The sequence below is a fragment of the Ursus americanus genome, chromosome 7, assembly GCF_024610735.1.
Source record: "Ursus americanus isolate L20-20 chromosome 7, mUrsAme1.1.p, whole genome shotgun sequence".
Lineage (NCBI taxonomy): Eukaryota > Metazoa > Chordata > Mammalia > Carnivora > Ursidae > Ursus > Ursus americanus.
The window spans coordinates 10266286-10288916 of NC_142133.1; the positions used below are offsets into that span (position 1 = coordinate 10266286).

The 22631-nt window shown below is 44.3% G+C and overlaps 1 protein-coding gene across 7 annotated transcripts in view; it reads left to right on the forward strand.

Annotated features, from left to right (window-relative positions):
* Positions 1-22631, forward strand: part of AFF3 (ALF transcription elongation factor 3) — a 553103-nt gene that overhangs the window by 500921 nt on the left and 29551 nt on the right. For all 7 annotated transcript variants that reach the window (XM_087863299.1, XM_087863300.1, XM_087863301.1 and 4 more), the window contains 5 exons: positions 1841-2027; positions 9122-10228; positions 15353-15477; positions 18830-19031; positions 21298-21419. In XM_087863299.1, the coding sequence (XP_087719425.1) occupies positions 1841-2027; positions 9122-10228; positions 15353-15477; positions 18830-19031; positions 21298-21419 (1743 nt within the window). The remainder of the gene's footprint in view (positions 1-1840; positions 2028-9121; positions 10229-15352; positions 15478-18829; positions 19032-21297; positions 21420-22631) is intronic.

The following is a 22631-nucleotide window of genomic DNA, read 5'->3' on the forward strand; positions in this document are numbered from 1 at the left end:
ATGGACTTTAGTTCATAAAGGAAGAAAGAAATATTACAGCCCTTTGATGGTTAACTTTCCCTTCCCCACCTCTGTCTAAAGATCCAGGATTCCTCACTCAACACCAGACACAAACGGTAGTCTGGTGAAGAAATCACTATAGCTCAGGCAAGGCATAAAGGTGCTGATGTTGTCTGATGTTGAAGAATTTTGTCAGACAGTAGGTATGGACCATGACATTGTGGGAAGAAATGAGAACCACTAGGGAAGGTTATGTTCCAGCTCCATTTTTCTCTAACCCTGTAGTTCAAAATGATGCTTCCAATTTCAGATATACATCCTGCAAGAGAGTTTCTTGTCTTGTCATTCTTCTAGGAGAAGCAAGGCTCCAATGAATATTAACCCCCCTCCCTGTCCCCACACTGAGGATTTATGAGAATCTGTCCTCAGGCAAAACACTTGTCAAAGATTTAAGGGGTAGGTGAAAGGGTCGTTCACCTTGTCCAGGCTCCTTTGCACTTAAGGCCATAAACCCTGATAGGCTCCCCGCCCCCCGCCACCGCCGCCGCCCTGGCCTTCACTAATGTCCAGTCCTGATGGAGCAGTAGTCACAGCTGGAAGTGGCAAGGAGATATTTGCTGACTCAACATTAAAAAGTGATCACTGCATTTTCTGGGTTCAGAATTTGACCTCAAAAAAACAGATTCAGGGGCGCCTGGGTAGTGCAGTCGTTAAGGCGTCTGCCTTCGGCTCAGGGCGTGATCCCGGCGTGCCGGGATCGAGTCCTACATCGGGCTCCTCCGCTGGGAGCCTGCTTCTTCCTCTCTCACTCGCCTGCTGTGTTCCCTCTCTCGCTGGCTGTCTCTATGTCACATAAATAAATAAAATCTTAAAAAAAAAAAAAAACAGATTCAGGCGTGTTACAATGCAGTTAATAAAGGACTCTGAAGATGTTGAATACTATGTGAGTACCGAAACTTTCTTTTTGGCTCGGACACTCTTTGGGTTGGTGTGTTCCATCTTAATTTTTGTGGTTAATTAATTACAATTAGAAAGTGTCAATTTTTCCTGTTGTCTTTGAGTATATAATGACTTCTGGCAAATTTCAGCATGGATATGAACATCAAGCATTTGAACATGGGAAACATTTGAACATTTGAAATGCTGTTACTATAAGCCACTGGACTGGGGTTAAATTTTAAAGTCTGGAATATATAAAAATGTGTAAAGGATGGATCTTCTGTTCTTTAATAAAGAGCTCAAAGAAAGTACTGTTTATACAGCGAGCCAGCTCCTGCAAACACTCCAGCACTCAACTCCTTGGGCAGGAAGAGGTGGGAAGCAGGACTGTAACTTTGATGATCCCACAGACTCCAGAGCCTTTCAGCAGGCCATGAAAGCACAGAGCAGAATGCTGGGCCCTTCCTCACAGCCCACTTCCTAAAATAAAGCAAACAGACATTTTCAGTCTTCACAAAATATTTCAAGCATTTTGGATTTCCTTGCCTTTTTGTAGCTGATCAAATTAAGGGGTGCCTTTGCAAAGCCGTTCCAAGATACAGTTATTCTGAAATGACACCACACTCCCTTCCAAAATGACCACCAAATAACGAGTGCCCGACTAAAGGGGCACCAACTTTCATTCCCAATTTTATTCACATACATAATTTTTTTTTGAACCATTAGGATGCCTTTGACCTGATGATTGCTCTCCAGGTTCCGGGTGATGGTTGACAGACGGGCAGCCCCCTCTGTGCTCCTTGTCTTCTTGGGTCGAATGACAGCTTGCTCGGTGGTGTTTTGTGTTTGCTCACTTGGCTTTCCTTCCCTCTCCTTCCCGGGGGGCCTCGTGGGCTGGCAGCGCCGTGGTCCAGCAGGCCAACTGCAGAGCCTCCGTGCCTTCCAGCAAGGGCAGCAGCAGCGGCAGCAGCAGCAGCGGCAGCAGCTCGTCCAGTGACTCAGAGAGCAGCTCTGGATCTGACTCGGAGACTGAGAGCAGTTCCAGCGAGAGTGAGGGTAGCAAGCCTCCCCACTACTCCAGCCCCGAGGTAAGAGGCCCTCCCTCCCAGCCCCATTTCTCTCTCAAAGGTGAGCACAGTAAATCCCTGCAATCTGGTTCTCACACCTATCCCCTTCCCCACCCCCTCACCCTGCATGCTGGGACAGCGAGGACTGGCCTGGAGGCCACCACCCCTCGGCAGGCAGCTGGTCATGGTTTGTTTGGGCTCATCATTTTCCCTACTCTGCCCCTTCCTCGCAGTTCTCCTAACAGAGCTCCTAATAGAGCTCCCTTTGAAGTACAGAAACTTCATCTTTCATTGTCCAAAAATCTCTGTGTTAACTTCCAGAAATTTCCAACTATGCTGTACACATCACTGCCTGGAAATAACCTCTAGATCGGGTCTCCCTAAGGGTCAGCAAAGGCAGTAACTAGACAGGGCAGTTCAGTGCCTGGGAAGTGTGGCCACCCATAAATCAGGGGGAAAGGAGTTTTATGGATTAGACATAGTTAGAATCCTACCTTTTTGCCGTTTATCACGGATTAGAAGAACAAGGGCTATAAATATTAATAAAACCTTCTTAACTGTGTTTTCTTTGTGAAAATATAAAAAGAAAAATTAGCATCAACCTACAAATAATAATGAAACCTTTTATAGCTATGATGAGTATCTATGTGGAAGATTTAGGTGTCTCATATAAAAGCATTATAAGGTACCAATAAAAACCATTGCTATTTCTACTTTAAACGGGAAAGGGGGAAATTAAATAGTAATTCAGTGCATGGAGATTCTTGGGAGAGGATTGAAAGCAAACTTCTCAAGTCCCTGGATCTGTATGTAAGGTAGACTTTGATCGCTAAAGAAGGCATAAAATATAGTTTCTCCTTGGGTATATAAACATTTGACATTACCATGGATGACAGGATTTACGTTTTTTGCCTACAACCCTCTGTACCACTTTGGGGCCAAAATTTCTAAATAGTTTCTGAAATACACCCGAAACCAGTTTGGCAAACGCTGGCATTGAGAGGGGACCAGAGCGCCATTAGGGCCTGCACAGCCCATGCTCCAGCTTGGTACCCGTGCTCAGAACATCATGACACCCAGAAGCAACTGTGTTTTTATCTGCAGTTCATAGACTGGCTCTTAAATTCCCTCAGGTTTTTCCCCTTCCAGTGCCCTCCCAGGAGGCTGAGGCTTTTTGCCAAAGCACCGAGAATTTCCCCACACTGCTCATTCCTTCTTCAGCACCTTTCTCTCTGCACGGAGAGCCCTCCATTCATCCCCAAATCAGCCCCTTCTCCATCTCTCCTCCATTTTTCTCTCCTTTCCATGATGCTCATCTCCTCTCCCCATCCCTCTCTCTATTTCTATCTCTATCTATCAATATAAGGGGAAGGCCCTTAGCAACAGTAACCTGTAATGTTGATATAACCCTGACTTCCCCAGAAAATAAATTATTATTCCTTCTTCATAATTTCATTCATTCACTCATTTAGTGTTCGTTCAACAAATATTTACCAAGCATCTGCCACAGACATGCTGCTTGGCTTTGGAATACAGCAAGTATCTGAAAGAAAAGGTCCCCGTCTTCAGAGAACTGACATTCTAATTGGAAGAATTTGAAACAAACAAACAAAAATACAGGCATTAGACAGTCTTCTTCAAAGTCAGCTTTATGCTATAATTTGTTGAGAAGCTCCAGAATATTTAGTTATAAGAAATAACGGGTACCAGAGACATGGCAAGAGCCAAGGGGGCCATTGAAGGTGCATAAAAAGTATTAGTGTCCATGAATAACCCTTCCCCTCCTCCAGTCTCTTTGTGACTTTGAAGGTTAAATTCATGAATGTTGAGTCTTCTTTTCATGCTGAAATGTAAATCCTGGAGCTACTGGCTAAACCTAGTCCAAGAGAAGTACAGTTAAAAAGTGCTTGAAGCACATTCTTTCTAAATGTCATTGAGATAATTACGAAGACTGAACTCCTTGGTGATGAAAGGAAACCCTTGTCGAGCGAGCTTCTAGCAGCTCTCAGAGGCCCCTCGCCAAGGAGAGGGAGTGCAAGTCTAGTAAAGCGGTCCTAAAAGTTTAAGTTGCCTGCAGCCACAGGCTTTCAATTCTTGCTTCTCCGCAGAGGGAGTGCAGAAGTGACAAGCAATGTATTAGCCATGCCGCATGGTACTTCTTTCACTGGAATGGAAAGTATCAGTTGGAGTAAAAGTAAGGTTTCTTTTAACATTTTCCCCAACATTAATACAGACATTCACCCCTGAGAAATCAAATGAGTTTGCAGAATGAAAATCGCAAAGATAGGAAGTAGCATTATGTGGCTGACCCTCTCCAGCGTCTCTGTTTTACTGGGACTGAGTTGGCCCAGGTCACCTTAAGAAGAGCGGTGAGCCTCGTCATTCTGACCCCCAGGAGACAATCGGACTGTGTATATCCACACCCCTGCTGCTTTGCAGCAAAGTGCTCCTGGCACTCACTTCCCACCTGGTACCATCCTTCTGTGGGAGTAGAAGGAAGCGCTCCTGATGTTCCAAGGCACCTGCATGCTCCCCTACAGCGTGCCAGCACTGGAGACCCACTGAGCACACATACACAAGCACACGGTGCTCCCTCGAGCAGCGTTCCACAAGTAATAGGCCCTATGTGGGACAAAGAGAGCCTGGTCACATGATGTTGAGGAGTGTCAGGATAAAGTCAGTTTAATCCATCTCTCAGGGCAGCACCCAGCCCTTACTATTGCTCATGTAAACTGTTTTTTATTACGGCATTTCCCAAACTTACCTGACCATGGAAACTTTCTTCGTGGAATATATAAGCCAAACACACATTTTGGAAAATGGGGCCCTAGATCGTTCTTGAAAATGAGCAGAAATGTGATGCAAGTCACCCCTTGATTGAACAGGCTTCTCGTTAATTAGGCATCTGTGGGGTACATGGCAGTGGGTGCTATGAAGGATGTGGATGAAGCAGGGACTCAAGTCCACGGTGGAGAGCTTGTACATGAATCAGAGGGAGGGAAGATTAATCAGGGAAAAGAGTCATGGCTGAAAATACAAAGCAGCCAGCAAAGCAAACAGACAACACCAGGCAGAAACCCTGAGGAAGTCGACCACAGCCAGCAGCATGCCAGTGGATACAGTCCCAAGCCCTGAGTTTTCCCTCCTCTGCTGCCACTTAGCTGCTCACCATTTAAGCTTCTGTGGCCACAATTGCCCCAGCCCCAAAATGGCGGATACTACTGTCCTGCCTAATCTGTAAAGCTGTTCTGAGGAATAAATGATATAATTTAAGCAAAAGCCCGTTGTAAGTTCTTACTAGGAGCAAAGTCACAGCAATTGGCCTCCCTACGCTATTACAGACACTGCAAGCCATACAAAGAAACAGAGTCCTGGCCTCTGAAAGAAGTGTTTGGCTTTCTTAAAGACCCAAGACATAGACAGGTGAAAATGACATCATAAGACTATGCAGTTTAAAAAAAAAAAAAAAAAGACTATGCAATTGAGGGTAATAGAGGCCAACAGGTATTGTTTGGAGAGTTAGTGGTGTTCTCCAAAATTAGATCTAATTCTGTCATTTTAGATTGAAGACTGACGTTTCTCAAAGGAATGAGGTCCCCCTTTCCACGAGGCTATGCCAGTGAGTAATAGATTAGGCAAAGCAGCAGAGGAGAGAACCTGACCTTTTTTATTTTAATTGTTTTTATTTGAGTGTAGAGGACACACAATGTTACATTAGTTTCAGTGTACAACATAGTGATTCAGCAAGTTTAAGCATTATGCTATGAGAATCTGCTCTTTAAACGTAGACAGATATGGGTTTAACCTTGGTAGTGCCTGGTAGCTCTGCAACTTTAGACATGTCACTTAACCTCTCTGAGCCTCATCTACAAATTGGGAGTGATCATATTTCTTACCTGTATGGATTAAATGAGATGATATCTGTAAAGTGGGGGGCACAGTGTAGGGTTCAGCCAAGACAGATGACTGTAAGATGAAAGATGCCCTTGAAAACCAGCCCGAGGCATTTGGATTTCTTCTGAGAGGCAATAGGAGGTCATTGTAGATCCTTAAGGAAGGGAGTGTGATTTAGTGATGTGTTGAAAATGGTACTTTAGAGTGATTTTTTTTCAGCTGTGAAGTGCAGAAAAAAAAATGCCCCTAAAGCATATCAGGCAATGGGCCTATACTAAATGTATTAAATCCTCCCCTTCACTGTCAGTGCTCTCATCAGGGAGTTTTAGTGCGAATTTCCTTGTGTGCAGCTGCATTTTGGTTACAGGCAGTTGTCTGCGTTCTCTCGCCTAAGATGTGAGCTGTGGAAGGCTTGCGGTGGTGGGGATGAGGGCAAGCTGGTGTTAAACGTGGTGGCCAGGCCAGTGTGAGTGCCTGCTCTGCCATCAATGTTGGCACCCTCTACTCAAATGTGTCCCCTTTCTGCAAGAAGCCCCTTCAACGTCCATTCATATTGACCATGTCCCACCATACTAGGGCAGCTGTGGCACACAAGTCACTGATGTGCCAGTAGTCACGTAGGGAGGGAAGTGGGGTGGGGAGAAGACACTATCAGAAGCCATAAATTGTTTGCCACCAAATTCAGTTTTGGCCACACTCAGCTAAGCCCAGGGAAGGTGAGAGCTTCCCCTTGGCAACAAACTGTTCTGTGTCCTGCTGTCCTGCTTTCTCTATTGCATGCATCTCCCATTGCAGTATGGACTGGGTGTGCTCTTAGGGTTCCTGTGTTCCCTTTCTCTGGAGAAGCCAAAATAAAGCAAAGTCAGATTTTACATAGAACAACTTAGAAGTGCAAAGTGATAACTTTTTGTTCTTTCGCATCTTGCCCTGGTCCTTGTGGTACATAAAAACAAAGAAAATCGAGTCGAAGGCCAGGCTCCCCATCGGGGGCCATGAGGATTTCCCCTCCCATACCTACATCCCAGGGTGAAGCCTCTCCATCCTCACTGCCCTGGGAGAAGGGTCCCAGGTCCTCATGCTGGCCTCCCCTGAAATGTTGCTTGTCCTTCCCAGTCACTGGACACCTTGTGCTGGTGTTCCCTGAAGTGCAGTTGGCCTCATCTCTTTTGGGGGAACCAGCAGGCTGTCCATGGTCCCTGCCATAGCTCTAGGGCCTGGTGCCCACATTCTGTGTCCTCTTCCTCTTGGCCCCAGGCCCCTCTGGCCCATCAGAGGCTTCCCATGTCCGAAGCTATGTCCAGCCCCAGCCGGGGCCAAGACACTGCCTGCTCCACTCCCCTCAGATCCTTGCTGCATGGGCTACCACCCCAAGTTCTGCTCTTAATCTGGACCTCACTGTTGAAAAACAAATTTTGACACCTAAAAGCAAGCTTTGGGAAATTATTATGTTAAAAAAAAAAAAAGGTTTTCTTCTACAAGGGAGCATGCCTTGCTCTGGACTTTAACCAATCCAGTTTAAATGCAAAGGTAAGCAATGTCTTATTTATTCTAAGCTGGAATCTCGTCTCCTGAAACAATGGATGCCAGAAATTCAGAGGGTGGGAGGCCACAGGGAAGGAAAAATACCATCACTTGAAGTAGCCAAAATATTTTCCCCATGTCACGAATGGTCACAAATAGAAAACACTCTGCCTAAAGCTTTACGCTTACCAATTTCTATTAATAATCATAGATGCTGGAAAAATGGACTTGTATTAGAAATCAACAGCATTTACTCTCAGTAAAATCGTCAATTCTTAACCTTTTTATGAGCCATAGATCCCTAGAGTCTTGAATGAAAACTGTGGACCTCTCTTAGAAAAATGCATCTACACAGCACTCCGATTCAGAGCATTCCTTGGCTCCCTGGAACCAGTCCATGGGGCAGAGTGTAAAACCTACAATGTCCATGATTTGCTCTAAGTTAACAAAACTGTGGGCAGGAAAAGTTTCCACCATCATTTCCATTTCTGAAACATTTCCAGCAAAGTGGGATAGAAGCAGGTTGAGGATGGACTAATAACCAGGTCCAGCTACCAAAGCATACGGGGCACAAAGAGCTCCCTTTGAAATAGGAGTTCTCTGCCCCTAAAAAGTCATCGCCCCAAAGTTACTGCTTCTACTGTTAAATTACTATTCCCTACTTGCCTTCACCACATAAATTATATGTTAATTGCTTGGGATTATAGGTTCCACTTAGTCCCCTCTTTTAATTTCCTCTAAATTTTTCAGTCTTACAAAAAATGAGTGCTTTAAGCATTGTCCACAATAGCTAAATCGTGGAAGGAACCGAGATGCCCTTCAACAGATGACTGGATTAAGAAGTTGTGGTCCATACATACAATGGAATATTACTCAGCTATCAGAAAGAATGAGTTCTCAACATTTGCTGCAACATGGACAGCACTGGAGGAGATAATGCTAAGTGAAATAAGTCAAGCAGAGAAAGACAATTATCATAGGGTTTCTCTCATCTATGGAACGTAAGAACTAGGAAGATCAGTAGGGGAAGAAAGGGATAAAGAAAGGGGGGGTAATCAGAAGGGGGAATGAATTGAGAGACTATGGACTCTGAGAAACAAACTGAGGGCTTCAGAGGGGAGGGGGGAGGGGAATGGGATAGACCGGTGATGAGTAGTAAGGAGGGCACGTATTGCATGGTGCACTGGGTGTGATACGCAACTAATGAATCATGGAACTTTACATCAAAAACCAGGGATGTACTGTATGGTGACTAACACAATATAATTTTAAAAAAATTTTTTAAATGAGTGCTTTAACACTCGAGGTCTTCACACTACTCCCCTGTTAACTTTCCTGGAATATCAAGTTTATGTAGGTATGTATAATTATAAAAAATAGACATTGTATAACACTCAAAAGCGCTGGAAACGGGTTCTGATGCAGCACAGGGATATCCCCTTATTTTTAACAAATAGGCTTCATACTACTGCGTTGACATACAAGCGCATTGGAACAGAAGAGGGACACCACCCCTGCATCCCCTGTGTCAGGCCAGCCAGGGCTACACACACCTACTGCTTCCATCTTCCTTTTGCTTGCAGCCCATTGGTTTCTCATTCGTACACCTAGGGAAGTAAGTGAAGATTAAAAACAGCCAAGCCTTTTTTAAGTGAGTCTAATAAAAGATGTTTTGTTTGTTGCTGGTTTCCTGCTTTTAGGCTGAACCCGCGTCCTCTAACAAGTGGCAGCTGGATAAGTGGCTAAACAAAGTTAATCCCCACAAGCCGCCTCTTCTGATCCAAAATGAAAGCCACGGGCCAGAGAGCAATCAATACTACACTCCAGCGAAAGAGGAAGTGCAGGACTGTGGGAAACTTCCCGACGTTTGCCAAACCAGCCTGAGAGAGAAGGACATCAAGAGCGCCTGCAAGGAGGAGCAGAGGCCAAGGACAGCGAACAAGGCCCCGGGGAGTAAAGGAGTGAAGCAGAAGTCCCCGCCCGCGGCTGTGGCCGTGGCTGTGACCACAGCTGCCCAGCCGCCCGCCGCGCCCACCGCGCCCGCCGATAGCGCGCCGGCGCCCGTCCGGAGGTCAGCAGGAAAGAAGCCCACCAGGCGCACCGAGAGGACCTCCGCCGGCGACAGCGCCAACTGCCACCGGCCTGAGGAGCCCGCGGCTGGAGACGCGCTGGGGGCGAGCGTGGTGATCCCTCCAGAGCCCACCAAAACCAGGCCCTGCGGCAACAGCAGAACGAGCCACCGCAAGGAACTGCGCTCCTCGGTGACCTGCGAGAAGCGCCGCACGCGGGGGCTGAGCAGGATCGTCCCCAAATCCAAGGAGTTCATAGAGACAGAGTCGTCATCTTCTTCCTCCTCCTCGGACTCGGACCTGGAATCAGAGCAAGAGGAGTACCCTCTGTCCAAAGCGCAGGCCGCCGCCGCTGCCACTGCGGTCTCCTCGGGGAGTGACCAGAGGCTGAAGGAGGCGGCCAGCAGCATTAGCAGTGGCGGCGGGCCCCGGGCCCCGGTGGGCTCCATCAACGCCAGGACCACCAGTGACATTGCCAAGGAGCTGGAGGAGCAGTTCTACACGCTGGTCCCTTTCGGCCGCAATGAACTTCTCTCCCCCTTGAAGGACAGTGATGAGGTCAGGTCTCTCTGGGTCAAAATTGACCTGACCCTCCTGTCCAGGATCCCAGAACACCTGCCCCAGGAGCCCGGGGTCTTGAATGCCCCTGCAGCCAAGGACGCTGAGAGCACGCAGCCAAGCCATCCATCTGACACTCCTGCTGAAAAGGCTTTGCCAAAATCCAAGAGGAAACGCAAGGTAGGCCTGGGGCTGAAGGCCTGGCAAGGGGGAAGGGCTTTCCCTTAGGTTGTGGGGAAGTGTTGAAGCCCACGGGGCAGCTGGTCTTCAGTGGACAGGCAGCAAGAGTTTTATGTGTGTCCTTACTCAACAAACATTGCTGGAGTACTTCCTGTATGCCATATATTTAAGTACGTGACTTAGATTAACTCCATTAAATCCTTAGAACTGCTCGATGGGGGAAGCACCATTCATAGTTCCATTTTATCATTATAGATAATTCAGCCCTGTCCCACTGCATGGTGAAGCAGGCATACGGGGAATCCTTATCAAGAATGTGCAGAGGCAAGCTGCATGCTGGGCCAGTAGAAAGCTAAACACATAGTGCCCCTCACTCTTTGCTGGAAGGGACAGGGGGACATTGATCAATCATGGACCTAAGAAGCCAACAGCCTTATAGAGTGTCAGGCCGTGACTAGGGTGAAGCAGGAAACAGAAGAGCCGGCCGCCAGGCCATGGGTGGACGGGCCCAGGGAGGAGAGCACCAGCCTGCCGCAGCCGAACCAGCAGGTGCTGCTCCCAGTAGCCTTGACCGAGGAGAATTCTGAAGTGGAGATGGGCTGGGAACAGGGCTCTGAGGAGGACAAACACAGAGCAATCAGAGAGCCACGGATGATATGGCACCAAAAGAAGGGGAACAGGGTACACAAGGAAGGCATGGAGTAAGAAAGGTGGCTCAAGTGCTGAGGGCGGGGGGCATCTGGAAGCAGCCCCTGTTGTTCAGCCGTGTTTGCAGACTTTTGGGGGCAGGAGTAACTTACTCATGAATTAAAGTCAATTTTGAGGAGTTTGATCCCCTCCCATTACTGTTACCTTCAGAAGTAACTTGGGCCACAGCGAAAAACACCAGGGGCGACAAACCAAAGATCTCACCATCATGGATGGTTCCAAATTGCCGACAAAATCATTCCCAACAGTCAGTGTACCAGTGATGTCCCCATGAGGGACGCTACTCTAGGCACTTTGTACCTATTAAATCATTCAGTCCTTACAACTTTATGAGGCAAATGTTATTGTCATACATGTTTTACAGATGAGGAAACTGAAGCTCAGAGAGCCGAAAGCATCTTGCCCCAGGTTCCCACAGGTGATAAGGGGCAGAGGCAGAAGGAACCCAGGCTATCTGGCTCCCAGCTCTCCCAATAAAACATTAGTCTGAGGGCTGGGTAGTACTTTCCCCACAGGCCCCTGCCCAGAAGGGCTCTGGAATTCAATGCTTGTGGTTGCCATCTTGAAGTTCATTTAATCTCTGTGTATTTAAGTGAAGCGTGATGGGACGATAGAGCACGGGGGGCCCTGTGGATCTCTGACTCACAAGTGGTCCCCCCTTCTGCCGGTTTCCACAGCACAGGTTCTGCCAGCCCTTTGGCCCCTGGGCACTCCAAAGTTAGCCAAACGGCTTACAGGGAGAGTTTCCATCATCACTCCCATATTGAAACACTCCTAGTAACACGGTGTAGAAGCAGGCACTGTGCAGCCTCCTGGTCCCTATCTCCTTCCGGGGACCTGTGCTGCTCCCCGAAGCCCCCAGGAGCTAAGGCACAGCAGGTCAAGATAGGCATCTCACCTGGCCCTCATCCAGGACCTGAGAGGTCTCAGAGTGGGGGCTGCAATCTCCTAGGGGCTGCAGGTTCGCCTTGGGTTTGGGGGTGGGCCGTGGAAAGGAGAAATGCCTGACTGGACTTCCCTACCCCTATACACCTGGCAGGCGGGAGGGAACCACTGTTGGGCCAAGTGTGTGTGTACAGTCACAGGACCGGCTCCGGCACTTCAGTCTGCCGGCGCCTCCCCCCCCATATCCCCACGCCTCAAGGAACACAGTATGAAATGGCAACGAAACACCACCATGACAGATCAAGATAAAGACTTTGACAGACAGGAAAATGTTTTCTACTTTAGTACTTTATAACATTACTCTTTTCCTGCTTTTTTTTTTCTATTTATTTTTTGAGGTATAATTGACATAACATTGTATTAGTTTCAGGTGTACAATGTAACGATTCGGTTTTTGTATGTATTGCAAAACAATCGCCGCAATAAATCCAGTTAACATCCATCACTATACAGTTACAATTTTTTTTCTCATGAGAATGTTCAAGATCCACTCTCCTTGCTACCTTCAAATGTGCAGTAGGGTACTATTAACTATAGTCACCATGCTGTACATTATATCTCCATGACTTATTCATTTGATAACTGGAAATGTGTGCATTTTGACCCCCTTCACTCCCTTGGCCCACCCCTCATCCTCCACCTCAGGCAACCACCAATCTGTTCTCTATATACCAGCTCGGGCTTTTTCCGTTATTTGGGTTTTGTTTTTAGATTCCACATACAGGTGAGATCATGTGGTATTTATCATTTTCTGTCTGACTTATCTCACTTAATAAAATGCCCTCAAGTTCCATCCGTGCTGTTGCAAATGGCAAGGTTTCATTTTTTGTGACTAAATAATATTCCATTACACACATACCACATCTTCTCTGTCCATTCATCCATTGATAGACATTTAGGTTGTTTCCGTGTCTTGGTTATTGTGATTAATGTTGCAATGAACATGGGGTTGCATAATATCTTTTTGAGTTAGTGTTTCCCTTTTCTTTGGATAAATACCCAAAGTGGAATTGCTGGATTATATGATAATTATAGTTTTAATTCTGGGGAGAACCTCCATACTGTTTTCCAGAGCAGCTGCACCAATTTACATTTCCACCATCAGTGCACAAGGTTCCCTTTCTCCACATCCTCGCCAACACTTTCCATTTCTTGCATTTTTTTTTTATTTTAGCAGTTCTAACAGGTGTGAGGTGATTTTATTGTGTTTTTAATTTGCATTTGCCCAATGATTAGTGAAGTTGAGCATCTTTTATTTATTTGTTGGCCATCTGTATGGCGTCTAAATGTCTGTTCAGATTCTCTGCCCATTTTTTAATTGGGTTGTATTTTTGCTATTGAGTTGTAGGAGATCTTTATAAATTTTGGATATTAACCCCTTATCAGATATATATTTGCAAATATCGTCTCCCATTCAGTAGGTTGCCTTTTCATTTTGTTGACGGTTTTCTTTGGTGTGCAGAAGTTTTTCAGTTTGATATAGTCCTACTTGTCTAATTTTGCTTTTGTTGTCTTTGATTTTGGTGTCAAATTCAAAAAAAAAGTATCACCAAGACCAATGTCAAGGATCTTTTCCTGCTTTTTGACCAAGGGGCCCAGTGTTTTCACTTTGCCCTGAACCCTGCAAATTATGTATTTGGCCCGGCCTCCTGGGTAACCTTAATCAGGTGACCTTACCTTCTCTGTACTTCATTTTCTTCCTTTGTGAAATGGTGACATCTTTGCAGAGGTGTTGTCAGGTTCAGACCGTATAATTCAGTAATGGGCTAGCTCACTACTTCTCTACCCCTCTTCCCTCCTGTTTCCCTCTAGATACCCTGCCCTCCTTATTACTTGTGGGATTGCTGGGTAAATGGATAGACTAATGGAAAGAAAGAGAAAAACATAGTTATATAAGAAATACACATAGCTAGAAATTGATAAACATAGATTGGAAATACATATGGCTATATAAGCATACATAAATAGATGTGCAGAAAGACATAAATTCCATAATATTCTATATTTAAGTAATTTTATTATGGCCTTTTTAAAAATTTTTAACTTATGAAACTTCATTTACACTAAGCCTGACACCCAGCCCTCCTCTAAAATCTAATGAATCATCATTAAATACAGACACAGAGAAGTGAAAGAACATTTTCATAGAAATCTTCACTCAGCGTCTGGGGTGTTAAGACATCATAGACTTGGCTGCCCAAGGTTCAGAGTCTAGCCCTGCTAGAACCCCAGAGCAGAAGACTAGGGATTCAGAGCTTTGGTTTTGGGGTCACTTGGGGTCACTACTCAGTGTGAGCATCTGGGATCCTGTGACAGAGGCTGTGTAACAATCCCAGCTGGAGAGAGAAGGTCAGACTCTATCTTTGAAGCCAGCACTTGTCTCCTGGAAAACACTGCTGAAAGCCCTGAATGTACAGTTATTGTGTTCCTGCTTTCTTACCAACAATGGAACTTTGTTGAGTGTGTTTGCATTGTACCCTAACACACGTATAGAAGTTAAACACAATCATAGAAACAAGAATTCCATTGAAATACTATTTTTTTAATTTAAATTCAATTAGCCAACTTAGAGTACATCATTAGTTTCAGATGTAGGGTTCAATAATTTGTCAGTTACATATAACACCCACTGCTTATTATATCAAGTGCCCTCCTTAATGCCCATCGCCCAATTACCCCATCCCCCCACCCACCTCCCCTCCAACAGCCCTCAGTTTGTTTCCTAGAATTAAGAGTCTCTCATGGTTTTTCCCCTCTCTGATGACTTCCCATTCTATTGTCCCTCCCTTCCTTACAGTCCTCTGCCCTGTTTCTTATATTCCACATATGAGTGAAACCATATGATAATTATCTTTCTCTGATTGACTTATTTCACTCAGCATAATACTATTTTAGAAAAAAAGTACCGTAAGGATTCTAAGATGTCATAGGAGGGAATTGTTAACTAGAATTAAGACACCAAGAGGTAACAACCTTTGCTTGAAATTCATAAAAGCCATAAATTTCAAAAGAAAGGTCTAGGCTTCTCATTGCCCTTATGGCATTAAGCCCAGGATATGGTAGTTCTACTTTATTCAGATACCAAGAAATGCCAAAATGAGAGACACTGAAGGTACAATGTGAATTCAGAAAAGATTGTCTTTGGAGAGCTAAATCAGATGTGTTGATAGTAGGCCAGTTTTCATCATTCACAATGTTTCCTCTCTAATTTTGATCATGGTGTCATGCTTTTCCTCTCAATGAAGTGTCAATAGTAAAACTGACAGATTCCAGCCTTGTAGGTTGAGGAACTCACTGGGAACCTAGAACAGGGAGAAGAACACGGCAACCACATTCCTGCTTGGGATACTTTCCAGAGAAGCTGAGTGAGCTTGTCTCCTGCGCGGCCTTGCTCTGTGGAAGGTTGTGATGTGAGCTCATTATGATCCCTTGACATCCAAAGCTGATTGGTTTTTGCTTATTTCCATGCAGTGTGACAACGAAGATGACTACAGGGAGGTCAAGAAGGCCCAGGGAGAGAAAGAGAGCTCTTCACGACTGACCGCCTCTGCCAATAATACTTTATCTGCAAACCACTGCAGCATGAACATCAACAGGTACGCATGTTCCATTGAGGGTAGAGGTAAGCCTGAAGGATCTCTGGGTCCAAAAGGCACATACCATATTGGAGGAGAGTCAGATCTTTTAATGACTGCTCTGGTCTGGGTCTTTAGACTTGTTTCCCTTGATTTAACCTAAGGCTAGTGATTAGTTAGGCCTGGATGTCTGCTCCTGTCACAACCCCAGGGGCACTGTCAGCACTTCTTTGTAACAAAAGACCGATTACTAGTTACACTCAGTTCTGCGCTCTCAAAGACACGCCTTCCCTCTGAAAACTCAGTAACTGAATTTTCAAACCCTTATTTTAATAGCCACTAAACCTGTAAGAACACTAAGCTTATTACATGGATGAAAAAATATAAACTTTGAGTGGAATCTCTTGGATATAGACTAAAATCGTGACATTAGACAGGATCTGTGTTTCCAAGGTTAAACGGCACCCAGTCACTCCTCCAAAGGGGTTCCGGATGGACCCACATTGCACCAAATCCCCTCTGTGACAAATGGCTTTCTAGCAAGGCAAGGTCCCCAATATTTATTAGGAGTAGCTTATCATCAGTCATCGAAGCTCTTTCCATTTAGAAATACCATAGCTCAGAAACCACTTTTCCTCTGCTAAGACACTCCTCACTCTCCCTGACTGTGTACGTAGAATTTTTAAGGGGAGATTAATGTTTCAGCACAACACATAAAAATGTAAACTGAAAGGTTAGGAGAAGATGTAGAGCAGTACTAAACCTCCGGGAGGAAATTGGAGAGTGAGGGCACACGAGCACAGGCCCACTGCAGTGTGAGAGTCACCTTGGAAAGGAAGGCAGGGGCTCTTGAAGGTCTGAGCGTGAGGGAGAGTGCGCGTGCAAGCTGGCCTAGTCAGCAGTGCTCTGGGCCTAGTGGGTGTATTCTGGGATACATTCTGGGAAATATGAATAGGAGGAGTATGGCTCCAAAACGTCTTTTAAGTGTGTGATGTAGTTGTAAACGTGCTTCATTGTTAAAGCACTGAAAACCTTTCTAGTAACTGCCATAATTTCTAAGTAGCAACGAATACGAATATAAACAATATTTCAAGATGTCTGCAACCACTGTGACATGACATGAGAATATCTGTGATTTCCTGCTGATGACACAATCACAGGCACTGTTAACACTACTCCTGCTAAACCACTACTCTGGAAATGTTCCCTTTCTGTGAGAAGTCGTAACTTTTTCCCCATCCAAGTTCATGGACCCCAGGATAAAAGCTCTTACTCCAGAGCCTTTGCCTGGCAGAGCCTCTAGCTCCGATAGCTTTATTTATGTTACGTAATGACCCTTGCATATAAAAGTGCTTCGAGTTCTTTCTAGGAAGGGTGGTCTGTGTACTGTGGGAATGTATTTAAGGGGATCACCTATCCCAAAGGTGAGATCCAAAGAAAGTTTTTTGGGTCAACTTGAGTATGTAAACTTATAATGATGAAAAAGAAATAATCCTAGGTCCATGACAATATTTAATGTAACAATTTGGTTTTCTATTGACATTTCAAACCACATAATGTGTAAAATAATAGAGATTTAGAAATATGACTTTCTTCACTCACATGTCAAGACACAATTATGCACAGACTGTTCACATCTACAACATCGTGTCTTCATCATCCCTGAGCCACTTTTGATTTGCCCGAGGGAGTTTTCCAGAACACGTCTTCTCACTTCTAGGTTATTAACTGCACAGTACTTTTTGAACCAGAAATCTATCACCGAAACTCTATCCCTGCACAGATCTATTTGCATAACACTAAGAACCTTGTTACTTTAACATTAAGAACCTTGGCTTTATTATCTGTTGTAGAGGCCTGTGTTTGTAATTTCTACACTGTGACCACCAGCTAAGGAAATTGCTTTTCGAAGTGACTTTAATGGCTTGTTGGCAGTGATAGCCAACACATGCAATTAAGAAGTAATAATTGCAGGAATGTGACTAAGTCTTTGTTAAATGGATTTACCCTTTTTTAACTAACTCTGTCAAGTGACTTCTATGGGCTTCCCAAATTAGCAATGTTTGAGTTTATTTCAGGTTGATGTGTCTTCTCTCAATTTTTTTTTCAGGGTAAAGTAATGGAGAGAGGCCTGTCAACATAACATACATTGCAAAGATATGAGTGACTCCCTTCTCTGGTGGTTAATTGTGGGGGAGAGTTATATTCAGGAATAGACAATAGTTTTATTCAGTGGTTTGTGGGGTTTTTTTGTTTTAATTGAAGTATAGTTGACATACAATATTTTATTAGTTTCAGGTATACAGCATAGTGATTCAACATTTGTATAAATTGTGAAATGCTCATCACGATAAGTGTGGTCACCATCTGTCACCATACAGAATTATTATTGTATTATTGACTTTTTATCCCCATAACTTATTTATTTTATAACTGGAAGTTTGTACGCCTTAATCCCCTTGCCCCCACCCCCCTCCTGTCCAGCAACCACCAGTTTGTTTTCTGTATTTATGAGTCTGTTTCAATTTTTGTTGTTTGTTCATTTGTTTTTTAGACTGTACATATAAGTGAAATTATACAGCATTTGTCCTCCTCTGGCATAAACAATTAATTTTGGAGGTGAAGTAAGGAACTAGAAATCAGAAAATGAAACTTTTTTTTAGAAGGGTTGAGGGGCAGAGGGAGAAGGAGAGAGAGAATCTTAAGCAGACTCCATACCGAGTGTGGAGCCCAGTGCAGGGCTCAATCCCACAACCCTGACGTCATGACCTGAGCTGAAATCAAGAGTTGGATGCTTAACCAACTGAGCCACCGAGGCACCCCCAGAGACTATAATGCTTAATGACAGTTTTCTATTCTGTGTTTATTCTGATCAATGTCTGGTTAGCCCAGAAACCTAAAAACTGAAATTTGGCCTCACACTTTGCAGATTATTCTGTGATTCTGTTATTCTCCATATAACAATTAGTACAAGCTCTGATGTTATCAAAAGTCCTTTTAGAGGTGGAGAACTTATATATCATGTGATTGACTTTCCCATTACTTGCTGCTTAGGCTTGTTAGGAAAATAGTAAGTTGTTATGTATTTTGAGATCCTTGGATGAAAAACTGAGGAAAATGAAAGTCTTAGTCTTAGGCATTTAACACCAGAATTATTATTCATTCCGATAAAATGAGTAAGGAAACAATGAGTAAAATTTACTTATTGTTTGTTATGGTCCTAAGGCCATAAAATTGTTTCCTGGTATAATAATTTCCAATAAACGCCTTTCTACCAGCAGGTTTTTAATGGGAGGTTTGGGTCATATATAAAACATTTACTTTTCCCTGTGCTGACTGTGTGACATTCCATTACTGTGATTTCCTTTTTCAGCTTGGCAATACCAATAAATAAAAATGAAAAAATGCTCCGGTCACCCATCTCACCCCTCTCGGATGCATCTAAACACAAATACTCCAGCGAGGACTTAACTTCTTCCAGCAGATCAAATGGCAGTGGCTTGTTCACTTCTGCCTCCTCCAACAAAAAGCATAAGACTGAGAACCAGCTACAGTCTCATGCCGGAGACCTCACGGTATGTTGATTCTCTTCCTTTCCCTATAAAGATAAAAGTAAAAGCGAGCACACCCCTACACTCCTCTGTCCAGCACAGCCTAAACACGTGCTTGAGGTCCCGCAAGAATCCCTAAAAGCTGCTCTGGGAAGACGCAGTGAACCAGCACGCCCCGTGACCTCTTCCCACAGAGAGCAGCAGAAGAAGAAACCAGAAGAGGCATCGTAAGCCTCTTCTGCTTAGGACTTCTCTTTGTAGGGTTGCATTGCCCCCTCTGAAGAGAAATGGCCCCAAAGGAATACTATCCAGAGACATTGTAAATTGGGAGTTTGGGATCAACCAGCCTTTTCATTTGGAAAGATTCCTTGCCCCAGGGCAGAGTTAAATCTGGGACTGAAACCCTAGCCAAAGCTATGGGATTCCCACTCCATTTTTGGTGACCAGCGTAGTGGCTGCAGTGTGGGACCTGGCCACCATCCCTTTTCCAGCAACCTTCCCAGGGGTGATTCCAGCTGCCTGTATTGCCCTGGGGAAGAGCTGGGGCCTGGGGTCCACAGTCTGTCTAACCTCATATCTTAGTCAAAATGTAACTTTGGCCAGTTGCTTCATCTCTTTGAGCTGGTTTCATTTGCAAAATGGTGGTGAGAAGATTTAAATGAGCCAGTATTATCTGAAGAACCTGTACCTACGGATACCTATGCAACTAACACTACATGTTAGTTCCTCTTAATTGCCACTCCTAACAGCTGGTGGCCTTGGAACATACATCCTCTGGGGCACGTTATTTAATTGCAAACCCTCCTCCCGAGTTTTCTCAGGTTACCACCATGCTATCAATACCAGTGGGGCTTTGTGAGACAGGCAGAGAGATGAGACATGAGAATAGGGTTTAGCAAAGAGGGGGAGGCAATATTTAATGTTCCATCTCATGAATTGAAGAGGTAAAATAGCTGGTAGAAGGTCTGGCAAGAGCCTAAATCTTGTAACATCAGGAAATTAATAACCCGCTGATGCACCCTAATTTGGGACCAATTCTCTTTAATTCTAGGCTCAAAGAATCTGCGAAGACCCTACTAGAAAAACCTGGAATAAAAAACTACCAATTCAAATTAAAACAAACAAAACATTTCTTCACCTCTAGATCCTAATATAAAAACAACTATGATGTCCAGAGAATTGTAAAATAATTACAGACTTTAGTCAGTCATTCTTTCTTTCACCAAACAGCTGTCTGTTGAGCAAGGACTTACTGTGTGCCAGGCACTGTGCCAAGCAATGGAGATCCAATGATGATCTAGCAGGTTCAGTCTGGGCTTGTGTGAAGCTCACAGTCTTTCTGGGGAGAACAATGTAGATGGGAGATCACACACATCGGTAATAACCACCATGAGTGCCAAAAAGGAAACACAGAGGCCCAGGCGCTCTTACAACCAAGACGCTTGACCTACACATAAAATCAGTCCATATTTAAAGAAGCACTTGTATACACTCAACACATTTTAATTATTTCGGAAGAATCCACTTGAATTTCATAACCAAAGACAGTCGCTTTATCATTCATGGGTCTAGCACACAATAGGTGTGCTATAAATATTTGAATCCCCAGGGAATATGATCTTTTAATGTTTTTAATTTTTACAGATCAATAGTGTTTCTTTTAAAAACACATTTTAAATAATTTCTAGTTATTCTCTTTGGCTTTTCCTATTCTTCAGACAGCTAATGAGAATCAGTACTGAACAACTTCTCTTTTGCAAGGGATGGTTAAGTCAGCAGTCCTGAAAGTTTGGTTCCTGGATTGGCATCACCTGGAACTTGCTAGAAATGCAATGTTCTCAGGCCCCACTCCATACCTACAAAATTCAATTCTGGAGGGTGGGGTTCCAGCTGTCTGTGTGTTGATAGGACCCCCCAGATGATTCTGATGCAGAGTTCACTTTGGAGAACCACTCGTCTAGCCAACTGGGAAAAGTAGAAGCTTGAGTCGTAAGCCCTGGCCGTCACCCACAGTAGCTATTTGAACTCGGGCAAGTTTCTTAACTTCAGCCAGCCTCAGTTTCTGGATCTGTGAGAATGGACCACTAAGAACTTCCCTTTTGATACTGTTATAAGAATGACATTTGACAACATGTGTAAAAGCCCTCAGCACGAGAACTGGAATGCATGTATTTCTTTTTCTTTATAAATTTAAACACAAGGGATCATCAGTTCTAACCTAGAACACAGAACAGTGGGTTGCTCTTTCAGCAGGGTTTCTGAAAGACTGGTGTGTTGTTTTTTTGTTTAGAAAGCCACTCACAACAATTCCGAAAACGTTCTCCACAAGTCACGGCCACAGACAGAGCCATGGTCTCCAGGTGCCAACGGCCACAGGGACTGCAAGAGGCAGAAACTTGTCTTCGATGATATGTGAGTGTGGACTCTTTGTTGATGTGGTGAGGGGCAAGGTAAAACAAGACTCCGCGAGTAGGAGGGTTACATGCATGACTTGGTCAGGTATGTGTTGCCTTCTCAAAGAGAACTGGAGCTTGACTTTGAGCGCACCCCTGAGTCCTTGTGGGCTTTCTGAACAGCTACAACAGCCAGAGCTGCTGGGGTTGCATCCAAGATGCCAAGAAGCTAAGGCAGATGGCACTCATGAGCTTTACATTTCTGAGCACCTGCATTTTTTGGCTGTTGGCAGTTGCATGCTACAAGAAAGAGAAGCATTTTGTTTTTGTAAATTATAACAGGCAAAGAATAATAGCAATTCACTCCTGGCTTGTTTCCTTCTTTTTTTTATTTTATTTTAATGTTTTTTTATTATATTATGTTAGTCACCATACAGTACATCCCTGGTTTCTGATGTAAAGTTCGATGATTCATTAGTTGCGTATCACACCCAGTGCACCATGCAATATGTGCCCTCCTTACTACCCGTCACCAGCCTATCCCATTCCCCCACCCCCCTCCCCTCTGAAGCCCTCAGTTTGTTTCTCAGAGTCCATAGTCTCTCATGCTTCATTCCCCCTTCTGGTTACCCCCCTTTCTTTATCCCTTTCTTCCCCTACTGATCTTCCTAGTTCTTATGTTCCATAGATGAGAGAAATCATATGATAATTGTCTTTCTCTGCTTGACTTATTTCACTTAGCATTATCTCCTCCAGTGCCGTCCATGTTGCAGCAAATGTTGAGAACTTGTTCTTTCTGATAGCTGAGTAATATTCCATTGTATGTATGGACCACAACTTCTTAATCTAGTCATCTGTTGAAGGGCATCTCGGTTCCTTCCACGATTTAGCTATTGTGGACAATGCTGCTATGAACATTGGGGTACATATGGCCCTTCTCTTCACTACGTCTGTATCTTTGGGGTAAATACCCAGTAGTGCAATGGCTGGGTCATAGGGTAGCTCAATTTTTAACTTTTTAAGGGACCTCCATGCTGTTTTCCAGAGTGGCTGTACCAACTTGCATTCCCACCACCAATGTAGGAGGGATCCCCTTTCTCACATCCTCTCCAGCAATTGTTGTTTCTTGCCTTGTCAATTTTTACCATTCTAACTGGCGTAAGGTGGTATCTTAGTGTGGTTTTGATTTGAATTTCCCTGATGGCTAATGATTTTGAACATTTTTTCATGT